A 17523-nucleotide genomic window follows, 5' to 3' on the forward strand; every position below is an offset into this window, starting at 1 on the left:
GAAACTGGATCCTAGCAGTGAGGAGACCCAGACGCTGGTTCGAGAGTACTTCTCCTGGGAGGGGGCCTTCCAGCACGTGGGCAAGGCCGTCAAAGAGGGCAAGATCTTCAAGTGAGCCAATGGCTTGTCACCTCGCTGCCTGCACCTGCCCTTCGGGGGGAATAGGGGTCATTAAAGGAAACTGAACATTGAAAAAAAAAAAAAGAAAAAAGAAAGCAAGTATTTACTTTAAAACTCTTATTCTCACTGCTAAGAGTGGTTAGATGGGAAAAGTATCCTTAATCTAGTTTTGGCTTAAGGTTTGACTCTCCACAGTATGTTATGTGCTATTAAGTTGCCTGCAACTCATAGTGACCCTATGTACAACAGCTCTGAACCCTGCTTTATCCTGTGCCAACTTCACAAAACAGATGTGTTTCTGACACATCTATCCCTATTACCCCAGTCACTGAATCAATCTATCTCATTGAAGGTCTTCTTCTCTTTCTCTGTCCCTCCATTATTTCAAGCATGATGTCCCTCTCCAAGGACTGGTCCCTCCTTGCAACATGCCCAAAGTACGTCAGATGATGCTTCAGAATTCTTGTCTCCAAAGAGCATTCTGGCTTCACCCTCTCCAGGACAAACCTGTTTGTTCTCCTGGCAATCCATGGTGTATTCAATACTTTTCTCTAGCACCACAGCTCAAAGGCATCAACTCTCTTTCTATCATCCTTAATCCACAGTATATCACTTGTTATATTTAAGTGAAAAGTCTGGGTAGTAAATATAAACTGTTAAGTCTGTCAGATACTGTTTGAAAGCTAAGCGTCCAAATTAAGACAGACTAAGAAGAAGGATTGGTCATCCACTTTTGAAATATGTCAGGCCTTTGAAAACCGCATGTACACTAGAACACAGAGTAGAAGAATAGACATGGCAACTGAGGCTGAACCCTCAAATTTGAAAAATGAAGGTAGGTGTGTTAGAGTCAGTTGAGACTGGCTCAGAATAGGTCAGGCTTCAGCGCCATTGTACATGGTGTCTCTATGAGTTTTAGGTGACTTGATGGCACCTAACAAAAACAACAACAAATAGTAGCTGAATGACTTCCCCAACTTGACTGCAAAGTCCCAGATATATATGAAGGAGAAATCATAGGCAGGTTGTGGTAAATTTAGGCATGGGGAGGGGAAAAGACAAAAGAAGAAGACAGGCTCATTTTTTTTTAACAGGCAGGCCCCAAAGGACTGATGCTTGAATTCAGATGGAAAAACTAGGAAGGCAGGTGACATAGGCCAAAGTGGTGGCCTCGACTCCCTGCATGCTTGTGCACTCTTTGAAGTGTAGAAATGGAAGATCCATGTCCAGGTCTGAATGATCCAGGTCTGGTGCCCAGAGTCCTCCTAGAATAACTGTGTGCTGTAGTCAAGCACAACAGCACCTCCTGCCATTATTATAAGACAGCCAGACAGATGGATCTGAACAAGAGCGGCAGGCTTACTGCCTGCTGGGCAAACACTGTAACAACCTCAACACAGCATTCCGCTCTTCTTTTCTAATGGAAGGTGCCAGGTGCGTTTGGCAGTACAGCGGTAGAGTCAAGTAGATTTACCTTGGTAATAAGCGAAAGAAACTTGCAGACCTTGATAATCTGGGGCCTGCAATAAACTAGAAATAACAAAACAAAGAGTGTAAATGTATCGAGTTACAAGGGACATGTCTGCTGGCTTCTTCCCACTGTCTATAGGACTACAAAGAAGAGTCAGGTAAGACTACCTAGTCACTGTGAGGTCTGATAGCTTATGTGTACAGAGGCTCCAACACAGAGGCCAGTCTTGGGAGGCTACTCTACCATGATTAACAGTTATGTGAAGGCCAGGTTAAGGGGATGTGTGTCTACATAGGAGAGTTTGGAAGAGCAGACAGAGGTGATCCACCACTAGCCATATTATTATTTCAACTCCAGCATTAACTCAAACACAATAGACCACGCAGAGATTAGGAAATCTGCTGAATGATTTCAAGCAGGCTGTGGTCACTAAGTGTCTCATTCTGTGTTTGAAGCACGTGCCAGAAACAACTCATTAAAAAGTGTTTACTAAGAACATGGTCTAAGAGAGTGAAAGGGGGAGGCAAAGAGAATTTACCGCCTAGAATTCAGTGGAAAACAGAAATGCATCTGCAATCGCAGGTAAATATTAGAAATGGGTATCTCTGCTACTTGAGGAAACAACTTTAAGAATTTGATTTCTTAACGTTAAAGTTAGAAGTAGCCAGGAAACAAACTGTGACAGTTTAGAAATATTTGTGATTTTGTGTGTATAAGAAAGGACATGTGTACGCTTGTACTGGCAACAAGGCGAGAGGACAGGATGGAAGGAGAGATCTAAGAACAATGGCCCTTGCCCAATATTTATAGCTTTCTCTCAAAGTCAAGGGCTTTAAGAACTCTGCTTAACTGTGAGAGGATGAGGAGATGTTTCAGGATATTAAAAAGAGCACTTCGAGAACTGGACCCAGTGCCAAGACAGGAGGCATAAAAGGTATCTCCCTATTTTCTTCTCATTACTAAAAATGGAAATATAGCTAGGTTCTTAGTAAGAGACCAGCTAATTCCAGGAAGCTGCCCTCACCCCTGAAGCCCAGCTGCTTGGATTTTCACTCATGCACTACAATTCTCTTCTTTCCTCCTTCTATCTCCTCTCCCTCTTCCTGACCTGCCCACATGAAGAAACTTTTTATTTATTCCCACTCCACCCACACCAAAAATATTCCATACATCTGCAGAGTGAAGGGGGATCTTGGCGGCTGTGACTGAATTGTCCTTCCTGGATTTATGTCTGCCACAGTCAATCAGGAAATCATATTTAAAAAGCAAATTCTTTCTGAAAATTTTATACACCATGAACAAATCCCATGGATTAACGATTTCCAGACATCACCCCTTTCACCTTGGGAGAAATCCAGGCTTTGGGTGGAAAAGATTTGGGGAAAAACAAAAATCAGGAAGATTGCTTCCACCACCCATTTTCTTTTTTTGTGAATAAACCTTCTCATGCCGTCCCTGAAAGAATCTATTACTCTTCTAGGAGGTTTAAATTGCTTACCTAAATGGATATCACTCTACTAATATTACTAGTCACTATTATTTGAAGATACAAAAGCCATGTTGACAAAAGCAGCTTGGCATAGAAAATACCCAGAAACCCTATAAAGTGTAGCTGACGTCATATCTTATACGTTAACAGCCAGGGGAATTCAGGATTAAATAACCGGGAGCATGACAAGTCCCGTGATCTCCAGTCACAGCATCCTTTCATGTATGTACAACTCCATCTTTGGGAGAAGGGTATGTGCCCCAATTCCCCCTGCTCCAGCCCAGGGCTCATTAAGTGCTGACTAAAGATCAACGCTGAAGTGTAGCAACAGAAAGGAGCAGTCCCACCGGAACGTGAGAGACAGAGCGGGCACAAAGATCAAACCCCGGCATCTGACAGAGCTGACAGCTCCTCACAGGGAAACAGCAGAGTACTATACTAGCAAGTGAAAAATGGGGTTCAGACAGGCTACAGGAGGGTTTTGAAGGATGGGGGTACATCAACACTGAAGATGGATAGTTACTCAAGCTAAGAAAGACTAAGAAGCCTCCTAGGTTAACTGAAAAGTGACTTGATGTGGTGTAAAAAATTTGCATGGATCTTCATATTTCTTTCATTTACCAGATTCTAACCCCACCTTGTATCACTTAGGAAAAGGCTTCTGTAATTGTGGACAGTGTTGATTATCCAATCAGCAAGGCAAGTGCAGGCTTACTTAGGTTTGCCTCCTAATCTGCAGTGAACAATTTCATATTTTCTTCACCACATCAAAGATTCTGCTTCTAAGTATCACTGGCACATGACTTCCCCAACTTCAAAACACCTTCCATAGAATCAAAGTCTCTGTTCAAATCACTGACAGGGATAGAATATCCGCATGGGTTTACTTGTGCTTATTTACTAATCTGTCGTGAACATCTAAGGAGCTTAGTGGGTAAGGAGCTGTGCTGCCAGTCCTAAGATACCTGGTTCGATTCTACCAGTTCACGTGAGAAAGATGGACAATTCCCTCCTGTGCAGTTTATAATGTCTGAAAACCTGCAGAGGCCAGCTCTGGGTCAGTTTTTATTTGAGGCAAAAACCCATGTAACAACAACAGTGATAATTTCACATGTGAAGCTGTTCAGCACATATCAGTAAGCGGAAGTAAGCCTGTATAGCAGAATTAGCAAGGAAATCCAAATGACGTACTGTGTTTCTGATTTAAGAAGAGTACACATTACAAATAAAAACATGAAGCCTAGGGCAAAAGAGTGAAACTGAAACTTTGACTCTGCAGATCAAGCAAAGACAACCCAAGGGAATGCTGAAAAATGCCTTTCTTCACCATGTTACTCTTAATGTTTTATTCGTGCTTTTTCTTGGTTCTTTCTAGATAGTACAAATTTAATCTTACAGACTTTAATAGCAACAAACAGGAGGAAGAGCTGTCTCCATACTTCAAACAATCTTCCCAAACACATGCACTTAACAGTTATGGTGGGTTTCTTCATACTCAGCTACTTGTGAGCTTCAGCAGCTAGAATAGTTTGTGAGATGTTGCTATCTGCAAGGAACAAAAGCCTTTCCTAGATCATCCACAGAGGGCAAAGTCTTTGCCATCTTGTTCAGCTAAGCACTAAGATCTCATATCTTTGGTCCAATACACTTCTGTCATTCATCTCTGTACTGAATAATCTGCACATCATTTCCAAGAAGAACCATAACAAAGGATATTGCCAAGCCATGCTAAGGCCTCAGGAGTCAGACTTCCTAGTGAGTTCAACGTCGTACATTCTGTGCCTGAAGGTTCTCAGCCTTCCCTGATTCCATAACATGCCCTTGCTCAGTGATCATGTGTATTTGAATCCATATGTGCACATGTACATACCCATAGAGTCAAAGAGAAAGACAGGGAGAGAGAAAGAAGGGGGCAGGGAATCAGGAGTGAAAGAGGAGGGAGAAGAGAGAGGGGCAGAGAGGGAAGGAAGAGAGGGACAGGAAGAAGGAGTGGGGGATGGAGAGGGAGGGAGAGAGAGAAAATATCTATGTATATGTATCTGATTGGCTGAGGCCAGGCTTTACTGAACTGGAACTCCTGCATCCTGGCATCTTTTGGAACAATTACAACTTGTACCTTCCAGGAAAGCACAGCTGCTTGCCTGGCTGCATGCCCTTATCTCCTCTCATGCTAGTTACTTCCCCCATGAAAATTTTTTGTTAGTTGGCCATGGAATTAAATGAATGTACGCTGTTCCTCTGTGTCTTATGAGCTCAACTAAGACTTTTATTTATTTGAACGTTTTTCTGGCAAAGCTACGGTGGCACCCCAGCACCTTACATTAATGTAGATTCAGGAGTCTCCATTCTTTAGTGCCAAGCAAAGTGACATGGTTGGCTGTGGTCACAGCCAGAAAGATGATCCATTTAAACACTGTTGCCAGAAGCATGCAGGCCCTTGGCCGGGGACAGCATGAGAAATGCTAGGTGTCCAGTTTCAGAGGCTGTGGCGAAAAAAATCTTTCTGCATCCAGGGACTGCCCTCACCAGTGATAGAACTATATCCTTCATGCTCTATAGTATGAAATCTTTATACTATATTGGGTCACTACAAAGCACTACAGAACTGTGGAGTAATACAGTGCAATATATCAAGTGTATGGGCTCTGAAGACAGGCTGGCTTAGCTCCAAGGTTTGTTTCAATCTAGCTGGGAAATCCACAAAAAAGTATCTTTGGATTATCTTATTTTACAAAGTTGTTATAATCCAGATTCTTACTATATAGTAAGCTAACTCAATGCTTATTAATGACATTATTTCTAAACATGTGTTTCAGTGTTTCATCTTCTGTAAACTGGAAGTAATACTACTCATCCTTGTGTATGAAAAGTTTATTTTGTGACATGTGGAAATGATATGAAATTTTAATTTCAGTGTCCATAAATAAAGTTTTACTGGAGCATAGACATATATCTGCATACTGTCTATAGCTGTTTTAGTGCTGTAACAGCACAGCTGAGTAGGCTTGACAAAAACTGTACAGTTAGTGGGGGAAAGATGTGGGCAGTCTGATTCTATTAAGATCAGGGCCTTGGGAACCTGATAGGGTGTTTCCACTCTGTCATATATTGTCTTTCTGAGTTGGAATAGACTTGATGTCAAAGGATTTAAGGTATAGTTTACATAGAAAAAAAATGACAAAATTTCAGTATTTAAACTTAAAAAAATGGCAATATATAATTTTACATAACAAGGTGGTTGTTGTTGTTACTGTTATGTGGCATCGAGTCACCTGCAACTCATAGCGACCCTATATATAACAGCTCTGAACCCTGCTCTATCCTGTGCCAAACTTATTATCTCTGACACACCTACTCCTATCACCCCAGTCACTGAATCAATCCATCTCATTGAGAGTTTTCCTCTTGTGCTGTCAACCCACCCTCTCATGCATGATGTCCCTCTCCATGGACTGGTCTCTCCTTGCAACATGCCCAAAGTATGTCAGATGAAGCTTCAGAATCCTTGCCTCGAAGGAGCAGCGTGGTATCACCCTTTCCTCTCTAGGAAGGACCTGTTTGTTCTCCTAGTAGTCCGCGGCATATTCAATACTCTTCTCCAGTATTAGAGAGGAAACACTTATCATCATAAATTTTTTAAAAAGAATCCTATTTCAAATTGAACATCAGTGGCATAAAAAGTAACATCAATACAAAACAAAATACTGGTTCAAAAGAAATAGGTAACAGGCATAAAAAGAAAAGTTACACCGTTCTATGAAGATGGCATTGAAAGTGAAGAAGGAAGTCCCTGCCCCTCCCAAAACTGAAGCCAAAGCAAAGGTATTAAAGGCCAAGAAGGCAGTCCTGAAGGGCATCCACAGAATAGTGCGATAATGAATGAGTGGAATCCCAAAATCTCTGTAGTTGTTTATGAAAATTAATAAAATATAATTGAAAAAAAAAAAAAAAGACCCATACATCACTGACCTTCCAGTGAGATACTGAGACTCCAAAGGCAGCCCAAATACCCTGGAAGAGTGCCTCCAGGAGAAATAAACTTGACCACTATGCCATCATCAAATTCCCCTGACCATGAAGAAGTCAGCCATGAAGAAGATAGAAGATAACACACTTGTGTTCATTGTGGATGTCAAGGCCAACAAGCACCAAATTAAACAAGCTGTAAAGAAGCCCTATGACATTGACGTGGCTAAGGTCAACACTTTGATTAGGCCTGTTGGAGAGAAGAAGGTCTATGTTTGACTTGCTCCTGACTATGATGCTTTGGATGTTGCCAACAAAATTGGGATCCTCTAAACTGAGTCCAGCTAGTTAATTAGAAATACAAATTTTTCTCACCAAAAAGAAAAAAAAAAGAAAGGAAAGTTAGTTTTAGAATCATATAATTAGTAAATTTTGGTACATGAGCAAAGTCCCCGGATTAAATAAAATGATAATAAAATTTGAATATGGAAAAGAATGATTATGAGTCAAAAGGATCACAGTAAAGTAAGAAAAACTTAAAATTTGGCCATTTTGAAGTATATGCATAGGAAACTGATTAGGAAAATAAAATTAGATATAGTTTCATCTCCAGAAAATACTCAGGGAAAAGGTCTTGATAGTGGAATAATGTGATTTCGATATTTGTGTCTAGACCATATGTTTTTATTAAGTCAGCAATCCCAGAGTTAAACAAGTTTAAGGTATTAGATCAAAACTCCATTCTGTATTCATTTTGCATGAGGAATATAAAAGATGGCAGGAATTTGAGGGATCATCTTGGTCATCAAATCCTTTGCCCTTTCCCCAGATGCTAGATGAAAACCTCAAGATCCTGATAAGAATCTCAGCCTTTATATATGTTTGGGGGCTAAGTAACTCAGCTTCTACACACCACAAACTTTTGCTTCCCCCCGTGACCCATTATAGAATACACAGGCTGTATTCCATTGCCTGGATAACTTTCTGAATGATAATTGGACTTTCAGACTGTGTTTGCTATTTTTTGAATTAAGGAAACTACAAGGGTGGTTTCTTAGAAGAACGAAAGCTTCCTTATAATGACTATATTCCCACTTCTCTTTCTCATCCATCACTATGCCCATATCGTTCTTTGGTATTATAATTCTCCAGGATAAAAAGTATGCAGCTCTTAATCAGTAATCCTGTTCAGTGTCGCCCCTCCTGTCCACACTCGACAGATTACAATGGTGGACCAGGCTCTGCTCTTCACGGTCCTCCTACTGTTGACTGCACCAGACTCATGTTGGGTTCCTTCTTATCTAACACCTGTGGTGGTTTTAAAATAAATCCACAAAGAAAGAACTGTTCAGCTAAGTTGCTCTGAATTCCTGACTCATAGAAACTGTGTGAGACAACAAATGTTTATTGTTACTTTACACCACCAGTTTTTGGAGTGATCTGATACAAAAGAAGAGGTAATTAATAAACACCCTAAGCACTATCCACAGTAATTTCCCAATAGTCCTTTCCATTTGTTACCATCTTTATGGTCCATACCATTCCTATGGCCATGATCTCAGTTCTAAGATTTTTATCTTCTAGGAAAATGCCTGTTGTCCTTTCTACAGTCAGCCTAAAGTCAACCATGGCTGAACCCAAGTTACTAGTAGAGGCTGGCGTTCTCCTACTTCACCCTGCAGAATTTTCTCTGTTGATGAAAATTACTAATATTTTTTTTTTAGAATTTCTTTCAAGGTCTTGAGATAAGCATTTTACCTCTGTATCTTGTGAAGTACAGGCATATTTTATTTTTCATTTCAGCTGGGTTTAAAACAAAAGTTTCAAGCTGCACTTAAGGAACATGAATGTGAAGGCCCAGATGTCAGTGATAAAGGAGTGTGGAGAATGTGATTTTGAGTTTGTTAAAACATGAAGTCAGGGCTAAACATCCTGGATCAAGTCCTAGCAGATATAACAATATGAACATGAGATGTTAAACAGTGACCCACCACCAAAACGAGTATGAGGCCAAATGTAAGATATTTTCATTTGATTTCCAGAATGTAAAAATAAAATAAAATAAAATAAAAAACTGAATAACTTATTTCGTATTTAGATGAAAAGGAGCCCAGACAGTCTATGGCTTTCTAGACTTGCCAAATCCTTCCTCACAGAAGAGGGGGGAAAAAGAAAAAGAAAAAAGGTTCTTGTCCTGAAGTTCAGGAAAAAACAAGGGTATATATTCAGTTTGACAATCTTTCAATAAAAAGAAATGAAGTCTTGCTTACAAGTGTTTTGCCTTAAAAACCTGAATTTTCACCAAAAAGGACCAGCCATCTGTTTTAAATATTTCCAAGACTAAGCCTCTATTTGTGCTCTGCTTTGATCTCCTAGGATAATAGGAAGACAGTGATACAGTCCAGCTACACCTCAATCAAGTGTGCTCATTTAATTTGTCCCAGAAATGCTGCCTGCTAGATCCAGCTGGAAACTTCAGCCTCATCATCCCAGGATAAGGAAGAAGGAGGAAGACACATCAAGGGAGAATAGCTTTTTTGTTTTGGTTGATGATGCAGTTTTGTGTCCAAGAAAATACTCCTTTAACCCAAAACAGATAGTCACCCCAAAGACGGAAACAGTGTATAGAAAGAAACCAAATTAATGGGAAACTGAGGACAAGTTAATGAAAAAGAGGGCTGCATAACAAAAGAACAAGACTTTTGTTTCATAATTTGGGTAAAATGTGTGTCAAATCATATCTTCTAAAACAAAATTCTAGAAAATAAAAATAATGATAGAACAGGCAGGTCTTAAGCTAAAAGCGAAATTTAAAGAGTCTACATCTTATATTAGGTGAGGGGGTCAGGGAGTGAATTTAATGATATAATATCCTAGAAGGTACACAAGATAATATCCTGAAATGTACATAAACTTAGGAAACAGATACATAAATTATGTCAGGTTATAGGGTAATCTGTAAGGAGATAGAGTAAAAGGAAAATATTAAAACACCTACTATTAGTAAAATATACTAACCTTTGGTAAAAGCTCATAAATTTGCCATCCAGTAAATAAATAAGCTCCGTAGGGGCCCCAAGGAGCACTGGTGACATAATGGTGCTAAAGGTTGGACTGCTCACTAAGGGTTGGCAGTTCAAACTCATTAGCTACCCTGCAGAAGAAAGATGAGTCAGCCTGATCCTGTTAAGATTTACGGCTTTGGAATTCCAAAAGCATAATTCTAACTCTCGTCTATAGGTCACTATGAACTGGAACCAACTTGATGGCTGTTGAGCTTTAATTTTTTTTTATAAGGTCCCCACATTTTCAGATGACTACCTGAAAAACAATTAACACGTGAAGGATTTAATTTTATATATGTTGCCAAGAGTATTTTTATTGGGCATGCTATCAGGAAGGGCACTCTCTCCCGGAGAAGGACTTCATACTTAGACAAGTAGAAGGTAAAGAAAAAAGGAAGATCCTCAACCTGATGGACTGACACAGTGATTGCAACATGGGCTTAAGCACAGAGAGAATGGAAGGATGGAACAAGACTGGGCTATGCGTGGTTCTGTCGTACACAGGGTCGCTATGAGCCAGAGCTGACTTGATGCTGCCTAACAATAACAGCAAAAATGACAAATCACAAATAATACCACCAACAGGAAAAAGAGAATGCTTTCTCACTTAGTCTAGTGCTCATAATCATTATGCTACCAACTCGTGGATCTGAAAGCATGTGTTCAAGATGCACAAAGCACTTTGTTATTTACAGTCTAAAACGTAAATACAGTCATGATATAATGCTAGTTTATATGACTGAGCAGAAACCACAAAAATGTATAGGCAATACCTGTGAAACACTCTATGCACTGTTTTAAGAGCATGTTAAGGAAAAAGGCTGCCTGTCTGAAATTTCTTACAACCTTCTCATAAGACCTAAGAGCTCTCTGTCCCGTCAAGCTCTCAGACAACTCCTGCTTCTTCCTATTACCAGTAAACGTTCCAGGATAATAGGTCATCTATCCATCTGCCTCCATGATGTGTTTCTTATTGGTAATTAGCTGGGACGTATTTCTGTGGCTAATACGATATGGAGTGGCACAGTGACTACACCAGTGGGCGTAAGAACAGCAGCACGTGGGAGAATGGAGAAGGATTGGGCAGGATTTTATCTGTCGTACACAGGACTGTGAGAAGTCAGCGTTGACTCAGTCTCTTAACGACCACCGTCACTACCTTCTAGGACTTTTGATCAACAGGGGAAGTATTCATGTATTGTTGTTCTGATAATAGCAGTAACTAACTACCGAATGAGAGATTCAAAAGAAAGATTGGATTTCTTTTAAATATTTTTAAAATCAATGAATTTTTCTGTAGAAAAAAGAATTACTAGGACTCTATTTCCATTATCAGGAGAAAAGAGAAATCTACAAAATGAAGAGGAACAACAACTGACTTCCTAAGTATTCTGACGGTTTGCATGGTATATGATCATGCAAAGCAAGGTTGCTTAGATCATAACAGAAGCAGACTGACACTTGTCCATAAAGAAACAGTGCCACCACAATCAACATCAGAGACACCGCATTTATTGAGCACTTACTGTGGGGCAGGTCACAACACTGACCATATTACTATACTTACTCCTCACAATAATTTTATGGTGTAAGTTTTATTATAGTCATTTAACAAATGAGGACTGTGATGTTTAGAGAAGACGCTAAGTAAGTTGTGAGAAGTTAGACAGTTGTCTCCCATTAGAGCTGGCCTCAAACTACGAACAATTGTCTAAAAGCAATGTTCTTTATTATCAAGCTAAGGACCCATCAAAAGAACATAATATAAAAACATGCACACTCTCTCTCTTGAGGAATACAAGAGAGTTATTTTGCTAGTTTCATAGGCAGGATGCAAGATAACACTTTTTTAAAAAGGTACACAATTAGCATGGTACTGGTACAATGACAGACACATAGATCAATGGAAAAGAATTGAGAATCCAGAAATCAGCCCATCTACCTATGGTCAACTGATTTTTAACAAGGAGATGAAATCAGTTAAGTGGGGAAATGACAGCCTTTTTAACAAATGGTGCTGGCAAAATTGGAAAGCTGTATGCAGAAGACTAAAACAAGATCCACACCTCACTCCATATACAAAAACCAACTCAAGGTGGATCATGGACTTAGGACTGAAACCAAGGACTATAAACTTCATTCAAGAAAAGCTTGGAAGAACTTTAGTGGTCCTAATCCACAACATAAAAAGTCTTCCAAGTATCCTGGAAAATCTACAACCAGGAGGAGATAAAATAGATGAATGGGACCTTCTAAGAATCAAATCCCTATGCACATCCAAAAACTTCTCCAATACAGTAAAAAGGGAAGCCTTTTTACTCTAAAAAGGGAAGACTGGGAAAAAATATTTGGTAATGACATGTCAGATAAGGGACTTATATCCGGAATTTATAAAATACTTGAACACCACAATAAGATGAAGGTAAATAATCCAGTAGAAAAATGGGCACAGGATATGAACAGACACTTCACTGAAGAAGACATTCAGATGGCCAACAAGCACATGAAGAAATGTTCAAAGTCCCTAGCTCTAAGAGAGATGCAAATCAAAACAACTATGAGATATCATCTCACCCCAGTAAGAATAGCAAAATATAACAGAACAGCAAGCAACAAATGCTGGCGAGGATGTGGAGAAACTGGAACTCTTATTCACTGTTGGTGGGAATGTAAGATGGTGTAACCATTGTGGAAGGCGGTGTGGCGCTTTCTGAAAAAATTGCAAATAGAGATACCATTTGACCCAGCAATCCCATTACTGGGAATATACCCCAGAGAGACCATGTCTGCCATCCAAGCAGATATATGTACACCCATGTTTATTGCAGCTTTGTTTACAATAGCAAAGAGTTGGAAGCAGCCTAAGGTCCCATCAACAAACGAATGGATAGAGAAGCTGTGGTATATCCACACAATGGAATACTCCACAGCATTGAAAAACAAGGAACTCATGCAATATTATTCAAAGTGGGTGACCCTGGAGGACATTATGCTGAGTGAAATATCTCAGTCACAAAGGGATAAATACTGCATGGTGCCACTGTTGTAGAATGGGTCTGACATCAGGGTGGGGGTATGACAGAAAAAACTGGATAAATTATGTATATTGTATTGAAACAGATGAGGGAAAGAACAGATTAGAAGTGATATATGATTAAGTATTATGGTTAGCACAGGAATCCAGAATTAAGGTTGCATAGAGAAGTGTACTCTGGGTGGGGGGTGGTGGGGAGGGACGTGGGAATTGTATACTAATGAAGGAATTTTTTTTTCTTTTTCGCTCTTCGGAGGGGGAAGCGAGCTGGTGGGGAGGGGTGGGAAGGGAGAAAATTGTGGCAATGAATGACTGGAAATCCAAAACCTCTGTAAAAAAAAAATTAATTAAAAAAAAGGTACATAATTCTGCATGTATCACAACTATGATAACACCATATAATAAAACAGTGACTGGATAGGCAAAACCAGGAAATTGCACCACAGTGTGGGATTATGGGCAATTTATTTCCTCCCTTTACTTTCCAAGTTCAGCAGTTTGTGATAACTACAAATTCTCCTCTCAATTTCCTCATATAAAAGCTCCAGTGTCCATACAATATATAGTACATGTGAATTCTAATAAAGAGAAGAGATGGCAAATCTGGGCGATTGAGCATGGCATATGCTTTTTCTTGTCGTGACACTTCAAAACAAACAAAATTCCCCCAACCCACTACAGTCAAGTCGATTCCAACTCAGCAACCATTCCACTCCTATATGACACAGTAGAGTGTCCTGCACAGTTTCCAAGGCTACAGGTCTTTATAAAAGTATGTCATGTCTTCTCCCATGGAGGAGCTGGTGGGTTTGAACTGCCAACTGCTGAGTAAAAGCTGAGTGTCACTGAGCTACTTGGGCTCATTAATGAGAAAGTGGAACTGGGTACACCACAACCTTGATGGCCATCTGGCTGTGGAAGGGCTGCTTCCTTGTGGAGAAGTGCAGTCTGATTCTGTGAAAACTCGAGCAATATTCCAGTGCATAGCCTCTACTACGCCAAAGCCACACAGAAATGAATATCAGCTACATGTGTACCAGAAAATAACACCTATTATTTGCATATCAAACTATAAATTTACAGACTAAATTCTCACTCATTCCATCAATGCCTTAATAAAAACAGAATAGTTATCATAAAATCCATTTTATAGAGAAATAAGCTGGGATTCCCAGAAGTTAATGAGTCACTTAAAATATCTGACTTTAATCCTTCTGCATTTTATTAAGTAACTGTCTATATTTTTCTTGGATAATTCATGTTAAACAAACAAATAAAGAGGACATATGTGATCCTGGAGGAATTTAACAGCTTGATACATGAAGGCCAAAAAAGGTAGCTGATTCTAACACTAAGACTCTCAGAGGAGAACAACGCTGGCAGTCGAAAGACTGTGTCAAAAGCTGTGTCCAAGACACAGAAATAAATCTGTTCTGAAAAGCTAAAAAACAAAGGAGGACTGGTACACAGGAGGCCTTTGCCCACATGCCTGCTTTCATGAGGACTTTGCTACAAAGAAGACCATCGCTGTAATCAATTTATTTTCTCTTCTTCTACCTCTTGTTATGAAGTTGGGCTGGAGCCGCCTTCTCTTACTTCGTCAAAGATTCAGAATCTGGTCTGGCTGGTGCAAATGTTAGTGAAGAAATTTATTTCTTTGCTCTGCTTTTCAAATGCTACTATAAAGATGGAGAGAAGAAAGGACAGCAAAAGGAGGAAAAGGCTGCAAATCCACTGTCGCAGGAAAATATTATTGCACTCAAGGGAGATCTGTACTCCACTGTACTAAAAAGTACTCTCTCACTCTCTCTCCCTACTATAAAACTTAATTTAGCACAAGAGCCACGACAAAATTATTCATGTACCTTATGTACATATGTTTAATGAAACAAATAATTTTCTTTACATTACAGAAACAGATATTAAAAAGAAATAATTTCTGGCAACAAGGAATTCTACGATTGTCTAAGAGGATTAGATTGTCATTTTCAAACTAGCAGACACACTGAAAGAAAAGAAAGAATGGAAATAAAGGAGAAATGCTTCTTAGGGTTTAAAGATTGAAATACATTTTTCTTGAGGTCCCAAGTCACTCTGCCACTTCCTCTGCCTATTCATTAATGATCTGTGGAGTGCCGATACCATCAGCTCTTCTCGAGCAAATGGCTGGGTATAGAAAAATTACAGGTGGATGTATCAGTGATTAATCTCTCTTTTAAATGTCACCATTTACTTTTGTAATAAAGAAATTAAGATAGGAAAAGGAAATAATAGTTCACCTAGTTTTCTTTAGGTTGCCAGGGCTTCTCCTATTTCCTGCTTAGAGCAGTCAGGAAGATAGCCTCTAACAGCCATGAGCATCTCGAGAATAAGGAGCAACCATTTCTCCCCAAACCCTCATGTATGTGAACTACTGTAATTTAAAGAAATAAAAAAGAACATAGCAATTGCTTTCTTTTATGCTCTAAAAGGATGCTGATATGCAGAGAATGAGCTTCAGTAAAACCATTTATTAGGAGAACAGTAAAAATGTAGCAGAAAGTGATTATAGCCATGCATTTTTGGAGTAGCCCTTACTTCTTGTTGTTATTATTGTCGTCGAGTTGAGCATGACTCATAGCAACCATATGAACAAAAGACCTGAAGCCTTTCTATAACTATCGTCGTTTCTCCAAATTCAAAGTTTCCAGAGGCATGTTGTTTAGGAAGTGGATGCCACTCCTGCTTCCAAACCTGTCTTAAACTAGGAGCTTCACCAAACACTGTCTACCACTGGTAATGATTATGCCATGTGACACCCTAATGACACAAGGTTCAGCATCACAGCAACCCCAGGTTATCTCAGTACAGCATACTGACAGAAGAGTGCTTAGAAGAATGTTCCTCCAAAATATAAGAACCAATTTTTAAATACAAGACCTCCCTAAGGTCTTGTTGACTTTAAACAAGAGGCTTAAATAACAACCAACCAATATAGTTTGTTATGTGTTGTTGAGTCACCTGCGACCTATTGTGACCCTATGTACGGCTGCTCTGAACCCTTCCCTGTCCTGAGCCAATCTCACTAATTCTGACACACCAACCCCAATTGCCCCAGATACTATATCAATCCATCTCATTCAGGGTCTTCCTTTCCTGCGCTGTTCCTCCACCCCTCCGAGAATCTCCAAAGATAGATCTCTCCTGGCCACGTGCCCAAAGTATGTGAGATAGAGCCTCAAATTCCTGGTCTCCAAGGAAAGACTTGGTTTCACCCACTGATTTGTTTTCTTGGCAGTCCATGGTATGTTCAAGACTCTTCTCCAGCACCACAACTTGAAGGCATCAATTCTTCTGTCATCCTTAGTCATCATCCAGCTCTCCAAAGCATAACAAGTAACTGGGAAGACCATGGCCTGGGTTAGGCACACCTTTGTCTCTAGACTGACATCTTTGCTTTTCAGCACTCTGGAGAGGTCCCTGACAGCAGATTTTTCCAATGCAATTCATCTTTTTATTTCCTGTCTGCTGGTATTAAGAGTGTTGATTGTGGAGCTGAGCCTATAATTGCTAAGAACCTCAATCTCCGCTCCATCTATCATGGTGCTACCAACTGGCCCAGTGGTAAGTATCTTTGTCTTCTTGATGTTGAGTTTCAGTTCATATGGAATACTATAGTCCTTGATCTTCTGCAGCAAGCACTTCAGGTCTTCTTCAGTTTCAGCAAGCAAAGTTATGTCATCTGCATATTGTAGGTTGTTGATGAGTTTTCTCCAGTCTTGATGTCACATTCCTTCTCATAAAGCCCTGCTTCCTGAATGATCTGTTCTGCATATAGATTGAAAAGGTATGGGGAAAGGTTACATGCCTGAAGCATTCCTTTCCTGATTTTGAACCATGTAGTGTTTCCTTGTTCTGTTCTGAGGACGGCTTCCTGGTCCAAATATAGATTTTTGCACAATCAAGTGTTCTGGGATTCCATTTTCCTCAAGGTAAACTACAATTTGTTGTGATCCACACAGTCAGATGACTTTACATGGTCAATGAAACACAGACAGACATTCTTATGGTACTCTCTGCCTTCTGTCAAGGTCCATCTGACATTGCCAATAATGTCTCTAGTGCCATGACCTCTTTATTTCTGGAAGTTCTCTGTCAATGCACCGTCCCAGTCATTTCTGGATAATCTTCAGCAGGATTTTGCTATTGTGTGATTTTAGTGATATTGTTTGATAATTTCCACACTCTTGTTGGGTCACCTTTTTTTGAAATGGGAGTAAATATGAATCTGTTCCAGTCAGTTGGCCAAGTAGTTGTCCTCCAGATTTCTTGACACAACTTGATGAGCACAGCCCTTACTAATCTACTCTAAACCTTCAGTTACCTTTCTAGTGAAATA

The 17523-nt window shown here is 39.8% G+C and overlaps 2 protein-coding genes across 4 annotated transcripts in view; one reads left to right on the forward strand and one right to left on the reverse strand.

Moving 5' to 3' along the window:
- Positions 1 to 115, forward strand: part of LOC102846416 (elongation factor 1-gamma-like) — a 1279-nt gene extending 1164 nt beyond the window's left edge. The window contains exon 2 of the mRNA XM_006891323.1: positions 33 to 115. Coding sequence (XP_006891385.1) covers positions 33 to 115 — 83 coding nt within the window. The remainder of the gene's footprint in view (positions 1 to 32) is intronic.
- The window catches only part of ERC1 (ELKS/RAB6-interacting/CAST family member 1), a 536554-nt gene that overhangs the window by 66431 nt on the left and 452600 nt on the right, over positions 1 to 17523 (reverse strand). The window lies entirely within an intron of this gene.

The sequence above is a fragment of the Elephantulus edwardii genome, unplaced genomic scaffold (genome assembly GCF_000299155.1).
Source record: "Elephantulus edwardii isolate Elephantulus edwardi_28Jun2011 unplaced genomic scaffold, EleEdw1.0 scaffold00096, whole genome shotgun sequence".
In the NCBI taxonomy this organism is placed as follows: Eukaryota; Metazoa; Chordata; class Mammalia; order Macroscelidea; family Macroscelididae; genus Elephantulus; species Elephantulus edwardii.